General features: G+C 34.8%; 1 protein-coding gene across 8 annotated transcripts in view; it reads left to right on the top strand.

Moving 5' to 3' along the window:
* LOC107643304 (DNA repair protein REV1) overlaps window positions 1-7,052 on the top strand; it is a 12,511-nt gene extending 5,459 nt beyond the window's left edge. For 4 of the 8 annotated variants that reach the window (XM_021123350.1, XM_021123348.1, XM_021123353.1 and 1 more), the window contains 11 exons: window positions 2,242-2,301; window positions 2,403-2,489; window positions 2,667-2,750; window positions 2,854-2,926; window positions 3,825-3,893; window positions 4,150-4,224; window positions 4,389-4,685; window positions 4,776-4,849; window positions 5,527-6,098; window positions 6,458-6,518; window positions 6,657-7,052. In XM_021123350.1, coding sequence (XP_020979009.1) covers window positions 2,242-2,301; window positions 2,403-2,489; window positions 2,667-2,750; window positions 2,854-2,926; window positions 3,825-3,893; window positions 4,150-4,224; window positions 4,389-4,685; window positions 4,776-4,849; window positions 5,527-6,098; window positions 6,458-6,518; window positions 6,657-6,701 — 1,497 coding nt within the window. In that variant the 3' untranslated portion in view covers window positions 6,702-7,052. The remainder of the gene's footprint in view (window positions 1-2,241; window positions 2,302-2,402; window positions 2,490-2,666; window positions 2,751-2,853; window positions 2,927-3,824; window positions 3,894-4,149; window positions 4,225-4,388; window positions 4,686-4,775; window positions 4,850-5,526; window positions 6,099-6,457; window positions 6,519-6,656) is intronic. The other 4 variants (XM_021123349.1, XM_016346908.2, XM_021123351.1 and 1 more) reach the window with 4 other exon arrangements.

The following is a 9,598-nucleotide window of genomic DNA, read 5'->3' as shown; positions in this document are numbered from 1 at the left end:
TTGAGTTTATCCAAATTTAAGCTCGACGCACGAAAATTGAGCTTGATTAATTGACAATCGAACCTAATTTTAAACTTGAAGCTGCTCGCCAAAGACTAACAAGCTAGTTGAAGCTGTAGATTGAGTTTCTTTTATATAAGAATACAATTTATTTGAAGTATAGTTTATATAATAACATCACATACCAGGTAGCATGAATATTATATATACTAGTGTATCGATATGATTCACTCATTTATTTATTAAATGTGTGTAAAAATAATAAAATTGGAATTAGTTAAGATGACGAAGGACTTATAACTTAACTAAAAGGCCTTGGTTGTCTTGGAAACAGCAAAAAATGTTTTTGTTTTAAATTTTTTTATTTTTACGAATTATATATCAGAGTATTTTTAAAAAAGTAAGTTGTGCACTTATTTTAAAAAAGAAAGTTGTGCACTAACCTGTTTCATATTCCCACACACACACACAAATTTAATATATGAGCTCGAATCTTAGGCTCAAATTCGGCTCACAAGCTCATGAACTTACCTTATCAAGTTGTTAACAAGTTGAATGCAAAGCAGCTCAGGAATAGGCTTGATTCACTTCTGGCCCTCGTCTGGGGTTGACGAGCACTAAACACCGGTTTAGAAAATTCTCAAATTTAAAGCTCAAGATTCATCGTAGCTCTAAACCGGAATTTATCACTCTTCAAAGTTTACTAAAAATGTCACAAATTCAAATCAATAACCGGGAGTTTAATCCCGGGTCGTTCTCCCTATGAATCACAATCGAGTTCATATAATTGGCTATAGGGGAACTTGGGGTTTGGATCACAATTAACGGAAATTTAAATAGAAAGAAATTAAAAGAGCAAGCAATATGTAAATATCAAAATGAATTAAATTAGGAGCAATTAAGGAAATTAACTAAGAATAGGAAAGCGAATATCAAATGCTATAAAGGGTTTGGCAAGGGTTGAGGGTTAAGGATCACTATTCTTGTCACTAAATACAACATGATAATTATAAAAAGCAAACCCAATTCGTAAACATCTACAAATTGAGGAAAGTCAATTAGGCTTAATTAATCCTAATCCTTAAGAACTAACCAACTTACTAATTGAATTAGTAAAAGACTAGCATTAGTGGAAACAAGATTAATTAATATCTTTAAATTATCAATCAACTTGGATATTAGTGAGTCAAGGTCACCCAATTTCTCAATCCCAAGCCAAGAATATAAAAATCTACTCTATAACTAGTTTAAGCATTTTATCAAACACCTAGAGTGCATAAACATAGAACTTCAAAAATTGCAAGAATTAGTAAAATCTACAACTATCCAATTCAAGAAAGCAATAATAACAACTCAATTAAGCATGAATTAAACATAAAAACATAAAATTGTATTAAAGGAAAATGAGAATTCAACAAAGATTTATAAACTAAAATAGCAATCTAAAAAAACAAACAAAAGATTCTAAGCAAAGTAGAGTAGCAAAACAAGAAACTGTAAACTAAAAACTACAATTAACAAAACTAAAACCTAAAAATAGAAAGAAAATTCATAAGAAACCCTTTTAAATTCTAGAGAGAAGTTGGAGCTTTTGTCTCTAGAATTCAAGGTCTAAAAACCTAAAAAAATAAAGGAAAAATTGAAGAGTGTATGTTGTTGTGTGTATCCCCCTTCATTCTCCCCTCAAAAGCCATCAGAAATGGACTGATTTGGGCCAAAAATGGGCTTGAAATCGCGAGTCACAGTGCCTTTATTAATGAGGCACGAGATGGGTTTGGTGTGTACGCACCACTGCAGCTTTTCCAAACCTCCATTTTTTCACAAAATCTCCACTTTTGCATGCTTTTCTTCCATCTTTCTAAGCCATCATTGCCTCCTAAACCCTTAAACAACTTAACAAACATATCAAGGTATCGAATGGCATAAAAGTGAAATTAATTTAATAATTTTAAAGGCCTAAAAAACATGTTTCAATCGATTAAGCACAATTAGGAGAAAACTCACAAAAAGTATGCATTTTTAAAGAACAAGTGTAGGTTAAGTTGATAAATTCCACTCCTTTCAATGCAAAAAAATCATCATAAATTATGGATTTATCAGGGGCCTGCAGCACTTTTAACTTAGCAACTCATGTTTGGCATCTTACTCATTTTATCCTATGGAAGTTTATCTGTCTTTCTAATAAGCTGATGTCTAATATCAGTTTAAAGGTTCTTAATGATATCATCTGCCATTCTGTAGGAATGTAAGTCTATCGGTGCGGATGTTAATTGGGGTGTGAGGTTCAGAGATATGAAAGATGTTAGTACTCTTATACCGTGTATTGTAGTCTTAAGTTTCTTTTTATCTTACAACCTTGGAAAACTGAATCTGTCCCAACATTAACGTAAAATATATTCCAGTGTGAACACTTCCTAATAAACCTATGCAAGGAAGTTTCGTTGCGTTTGCAATGTTGTGGAGTACAGGGGCGCACTTTCACTCTAAAGGTACTATACAATTAGCTTGTGAGATTTAATTTTTGGATTATTCTGTTATCATCTGTTTCAACTGGTAAACTGCTTTGAATGTCCAGGTTAATTTCTTAAACTATCATGCATGATATTTATTTATACCTTCTTGTATTCTAATTGAACTTTATAAATATTTTTGGATCTATGATTTAGATAAAAAAGAGAAGAAAAGATGCTGATGAACCTGCAAAGTTTATGGGCTGTGGGGACTGTGAAAACTTGAGTCACTCTGTAACGGTAAATCTTGAATCATGTTTTATGTCTATACTCCATATTATTGTTTTCTTTAAGGGTTTTCAGTTATTCTAATATCTGATTTTGTGTGATTTTCTCATGATAGATTCCTCTTGCAACTGAAAATGTGGAAATACTTCAACGAATAGTAAAGCAACTTCTTGGATGCTTTTACATAGGTAAGGACTCTGGCCTGCTTAATCTTTCGTTGGCATTGTTTTCCACCATTTTATTTTTTGAAATATATAACTAGCAAGTCAGGGACTTGTTCCTTTATCTTAAAAAACAATCCTCTTTGGTTCAGTAGCTACATGGATCAATTGGCACCATTCTTTTTAGGGGTCAAAACCGGCTAATAGTGAAGGCAGTGAAAGTTAAGGTAGTGGAGATAGATATTGAGGATAAAATTTTATGGAGATGGAGAGATTCAGAATAATGTAATCTATTTAAGTTCAACTTTATAGTCACATTTATATCACTGCTTTGTCCGTGGTTCAAGTCCAAAGTGTTTCAGCATGAGTGGTTGTATCAGAGATATAAAATCATTCTTTCACTTACACTCATTCTTTCACTCCTTAATTTTGGTAAATGAGAGTCAAGAACTAAAGCACACCTGTGGTGCTTAATATAGCTATGTAGTAAGGATGTTAACCAAGAAGTTATGCAGTTTTACTTGCATTGCTGATGACAACCCTTGGTCTTGGTTTTATACTCAAAGCTCCTTGACACTGACCTTCATCTTGTTAATTGTTTATCATATTCTAAACTAAATGCTTGCATGCAAGCACTTAAGTTCATATAAGCTCTTATCTTTTAGTTTGAGCTATTACTTTTAAATGGTTGTAAACTTGTAATCTGAATTTGCAGATGCTGGCATCAAATAACAAATCTGATGCTGGCATTATAATGTTGCTTATGTTTAAAGAGCTTCACGTGCTAAGTTATGTTGGTTTATCTTCCTCAAAACGTTAATTGGTGTCAGATGAATACTTTTAGTAGGGGATCAGGGTCTGTTCAATAAAGATCTAATTAGATATCCAAACATATTCATTTTCTTCTTTTGTTGATTTCACATAGATGTTAAAGAGATTCGCGGTATTGGATTGCATGTTTCCAGACTTGAAAATGCAGATACGTCTAAGCAAGGTACCTGCATTATACTGAGTGAAGTGTAACTTAACTTTGCTGTAAAAATGCATGATTCGGTTGTATATAACACAGATGTAGGGTATGCCAGTTGCTGAACTGAATGAAAACTCATGTTTTTATGAGATCTCTAACCTTGGCATGTCCATCTTTTTCCATTTCCCCGCGCATAGGGAATTTTGTCCTTTTCCTGGGCTTTGAACTTTGTTTTTGTTTTCCTCTTTTTGGGTTGTATAACATTACTTATTTCATGAAGGTACAGAGAAGTATACTTTGAAATCATGGCTTACTTCAGGATCTGCAAGTGTGGAAAAACAGAAATATCATATGGGTAATTGAAATTGCTGCCAAACAGAGTTAACTTATTGCATACTAATCTTTAGAACATGATTATTGATTCAGCTTATAATATATTTCTTATTTCTTATTTTCATTATGAATTTTACTAGTGGTGGAATTTGTGAAGACAGCTTCTGTTTGTTTCTCTTTCTTCAGGTCATAACAAACACAATTCGGATTGTGCGAATTGTGCTTCAAGTCATGGATGCATTCATTCACAAGGCTCTTCATTTCAAATTGACAATAAAATACTAAATATTCATGTTAGTGGTGATCCGATTTCAACACCACCTCCTTTATGTCAGCTTGATGTGGAAGTTATTAGAAATCTTCCCTCTGAAGTATTTTCAGAACTAAATGAAATTTATGGAGGGAAGTTAATTGATTTTATTGCTAAAGGAAAAGGCAAATGTGAGAGTTCTAGCTCTCTAGGAAACTCATTGGAGGATGACGGTAAATTTTTCTGTATTTTGTTAGCGTTTCTCTTTTAAAGTTGGTCAAATGTTAAACTTGTCATACATGCATTCAAATTGTTTCTGTTAGCAGCTACATGTAAAGAAGAGGACCTTCCATATTCTGATCCTATTCCTCTAAATCAAATCTTTTCAGAAAATAAGGTATGGTTTTCTCTTTTCAACCTGTTTGATACTAGACAGGATGAGTGTCTGGTTTGCTTTAAAAATTACTTCATTAAGCTCGCTTGTACCTATCTTTCATATGCTTCTACCCATCTTTCATGTTCCCAAGGCTTATTGATTTTTATTAGTCTTATTATTTTGGTTTGATGGATCCAAGTTTTTTCGATAGATTTGTTTACCTGTTCATTTCCCTGACACATGTTCATTAGCCAATTAACTTCTATTTAATTTTGTATGTATTAGATTCTTTTAAGGAAAAAATAAATAAAACTTGCTCTAACATATCAATTTTACAGAACTTGTAGGTTAGCTATTTAGTCCACATGGTTTTTTCTCTAGCTTTTTGGAACCAAGATGATCAGTTTGAAAATTTTATTAGGTTTTTAGCTGTTTTCTTCAGTTGCTAATTAATTTAGCAGTTCATATTAATTCCTTTTTGAAAAGGTGAGACTTACATGTGATTGAATTGAATCCATATTGTTTGTTGCATGACACTACAACTAGTCTCAGTCTATATTGTGGCTTATTGCAATTAAATACCAATTACAGTTATTAGAAAGGGAAGCAATCTTAGTCTTGGTTATTTTTGTTTGCAGTATTTTAAGATTTTTCTAGAAGTATTGTATTTAGTTACATATATTATGATCTATTGACAGGCAATGCAGCATGAAAGAGTACTTGGCTCAGGACATGGATCCTGTTCCCAAGTTACTCATAATTCGAACATTGAAAGAGATGATTTATTGCCTTCTTCTTTAAGCCAAATTGATGCTTCAGTGTTACAGCAAATTCCTGAGGATTTGAAAGCTGTTATTCTTGAGCATCTTCCTGCACACAGGGCGCAAGATTTCTGCTCTACTCCTGCCATTTGCCCTGGTAGAATCAATCAGGATTCAGTAGGTGTTGATACTTCAAAGAATTGTCCTGGAACAGTTAACCATGCTTTGAATGACAGTCTTTGGGCCGGTAATCTTCCAAGTTGGATGGACAAGTTTAAAGACAGCAGTTGCTTAAGGAAGCTTGGAGAAATCTATCATAGATCTGGGTTTAATAGCCAGTTATCTTCAGTTTTACCCCAATTTTTATCTGAGTTTCACCACCTAGATCTTACCCAAGAGATTTACGATGAAACTGTTAACATCATGTGTGAGCTACTGAAGCAATATGTCAAAGTGAAGATAGAGAGAGATATTGAAGAGATTTATATTTGTTTTCGGCTTCTGAAAAGGTATGTTAATTTTGCAATTTGGTAGCAATACTGTATTGAAAAAGATTCTTATCTTTTCATATTTATTTATGCCTTTTCTCACATTCTCCATATACATTATACAAATTTAATGAGTATCAATTCTGTTGATTTTTGGACTAAAAAGGAGTACAGTTTGTTGTTGATATAATTTCTTGTCTGTGCAAACCATCTTCAGGATCATATCCATGTCAGCTTGGTATTTGTGTGGGTAAAATAGTATTTGGTAAAAAGCATAATGTAAAGGCAATGGTTGTGCAGCCAAAGTCATTTTACTCCTTATATTTTTTGGATTATTATTTTGTTGAGAATATTTGCAGTGACTTACAATTTGGTTTCAGGTTTGCAGTGAAGTCCCAATTTTTCTCCCGTGTATATAATGATATATTTCCATTCCTTCAGGTATAGTTTACAAGGCAACTTGTGCATATAAATTCGGGGTGTTGAGATGATGGATGGCCATCTAATAGAAGTTCAGTGATAGTCTGTTTCGTGCATATCAAAACGTATATTTTCATATGTCATGCTCTAATTTTGTAGGCAGCCGTAGATGACAATTACGGAGGAAGCTTGTTTATGCCATAATAGTAGCAACACCCAAATGGTCTATCACACCTTATTACTCTCAGAAACTTCCCAGCAATTCACTGGTTTAGCTTTATGAGCTTAAGAATAAGAGGTCAGATCACAAACCAACAGTTGCTATCTGCAGCTGATGTGTGGAGTACTTTTGATTTATGCGATGTGATCGCTAAACAGTCTGTGGTGCTATGTACTTATTTTATTGGATGTTGCATTTAACTATTTAAGTTCTAGTAAGTTAATTAAACATTCTTATTAACAAATTTGTAATTTCACGTTGCTTTGTTCCCATCAGCAGTGAACAGTTGTATATATTTTTTTGCTCAAAAAGTGTGAATCCTTGTGTCATTCCCTAGACTTTTGCTTTGATATTAAACCTGTCATATTAGCCTTTTTATTTGTAGGAAAACAGCCTGCCACTTCATTCTTTGTATTTTATAATTGACAGGTATTTGCATTTGCACTGTTTACTTAAGAGTATTCTTTCTCTGGTAAAATAGATGGATGTTTCTTGCCATGCTGTGTTTGTCCCTTTTATCGGTTTACAAATTATTAGTATTTAGTAATTTAGAGTCACTGTTAGAATTGGGTTTTAGTTTGGTAAATTAAAAAATTATGTGTTGGTATTTGTAGTTTTTAAAAAAACGTTTTAAAGTTAGTTTGTATTTATTAAAATAAAAAAATTTAATATAATTTTATATATTAATAAATTTTTAAATTTATTCTTATATTTATATTATATTTCGTTTACAGTGTAAACAAGATATAGTGTAAACGAGATACGTGAAAACGTCATCTCGTTTACACTACAAATGATATATATATATATATAAAAGGATGTATAATCCTTGGTATTTTTCACACACATTTCATATCCTTTCTCTGTCTCCTCTTTGTCTAAAAAACAAAGCTGAATGGCCAGTAACAATCCATTCATAGTTGTTTCTTTATCCGAATTGTCATATGAGAAATGACGACAACGGGTGACATTTGAGTGTCAGGATCCGATATTTTTTCGTACTCAACGTGTGGAGACGTTGTCGGATTTGAAGAGTTTGATATTGAGCAAGCTTGGTAGGACACAAGCGAGGAAAATCGGAAGGGTGGCGTATAGGTTGCTGGCACTCATGGGAAATGGAGTCTTTTGGTTTCGACTATTCCGACTTCACGGGGATGAGCATGTGCGACTGATGTTCGACATTTATGGGAGGATCATGTGTGAACAGGTAATGGAGCTGTCCGCCGAGATGGGTCACGGTGGTAGTAGGAGTTCCGCACAGGACACCTATGTGCAAGATGACCGACCTCTCGCACCACTGCCCATTCATGTCGCGATTCCGGAGCATGAGGCAGAGGAGGGTGAGGAGGAGTCGGACGAGGATTACGTGGCGAACAGCGGAGACAGTGAGTCTTCCGATGGTGGCGATGAGGATGAGTTTGTGCTAGAGTAGGGGTGTGCATGGCCTGTCTCGGCCCGAAGACCCGGCCCAACCCTGAACAATTTAGGAGCTATTTTGGTGTGATTTCACCGGGTCTAGGGCTGGGTAAGAGTCTCAAAAATAGACCCGGTCATCATACACAATTAATATTGTGTTATTAGTGATGGATGATGGCTATTCTTATGTGAAATTTAAGTATTGTAAACCTTAATATTTTGTGTTATTAGTTATTATAAGACTATAAGTTAATGTTTTATGTTTAAAATGCATAAGATTTTAGACTAATGCATAATATTGTATTATTTGTATTGATTTAAATATTTGGTGTTATTAGACAATATTAGTACTAATTATGGTTATGCTTTAATTTTAGAGAAGAGTTGGTTCTTGTTATATTTTTCTAAGTGAATTTTACCATGTCAAATAATGGTTGGAGTATTGGAAATTTGGATATTTTCACATGCTAGCTTATAAGAAGGTATCAAGGTAATGTAATGTTAACGGCCCGGTTTTCACCCGGTTTTTACTTGGTATAATCGTGGTCCGAAAGTGTATAGATTTCATCGGGTCTAGGGCCGGGTTCGGGTCTAATAAATAGGTCCGGTATATATTTCGAGTCGGGTCTGGGTCACATCAAACCCGGTTTCATCCGACCCATGCACACTCTTATGCCGGAGACACCTGCAGGGCTGTGCCGCACCATGTGCTGCCTCCACCTCACATGATTCCGGCGCTATCGACTGTGCCAAGTCACTATCTCAGTCTAGATTTGGACGCCATGCATGAGAGGATCCCGATTTCTGACACCTGTGGAGTGGATTACAACCTAGACGGCAGTGTGGAGTTTCGGGTCGGACATAGGTTCAGAAGCCGAGAGACGGTGCTTCAAGGTGTGAAGAACTACAATATTTGCAGGAGTGCTGAGTACCGGATGATTGAGTCCGACCGATTAAAGTACCATGTGCAGTGCCGTCAAGCCGACAGTGGGTGTCAATGGAGCCTTCGTATGGCCCTTCGTCAGAATCTTGAATACTAGTAAGTTCAAGTTTAAATGTGAATTTGAGTAGTTTTGTATGATATTTTATTTTGGTTATAGATATTGTGTAAGAATAAATTTTTTGTTATGATTAGGGAGGTTCGGAGGTTTAGTGGACCACACAGCTGTCTGGCACCCACTATGTTTCAAGACCATCGTCAGTTAGATAGCAGTCTCATCTGCAGAGTCATATTGCCCTTGATTCAGTCCAATCTGTCTGTGAGTATCCCGATCTTGCAAGGTGCGGTCCATATCTCGTTTACAGTCTAAACGAGATATGCGCATTGTCATCTCGTTTACGAGTAAATACCCATAGTAGTCTCTGAGATTCGCGCAAATACTCAATGTAATCCTCAAGATTCCGATTTTCCTATTGTAGTCCTCCAGATAGAGCTCCGAGTACTCAAAGTGGTCCCTGGGCATAT

The sequence above is a fragment of the Arachis ipaensis genome, chromosome B05 (genome assembly GCF_000816755.2).
Source record: "Arachis ipaensis cultivar K30076 chromosome B05, Araip1.1, whole genome shotgun sequence".
Taxonomy (NCBI): Eukaryota; Viridiplantae; Streptophyta; class Magnoliopsida; order Fabales; family Fabaceae; genus Arachis; species Arachis ipaensis.
Note: the sequence above shows the minus strand (reverse complement) of the source record. Positions and strands in the feature narration are given on the sequence as shown.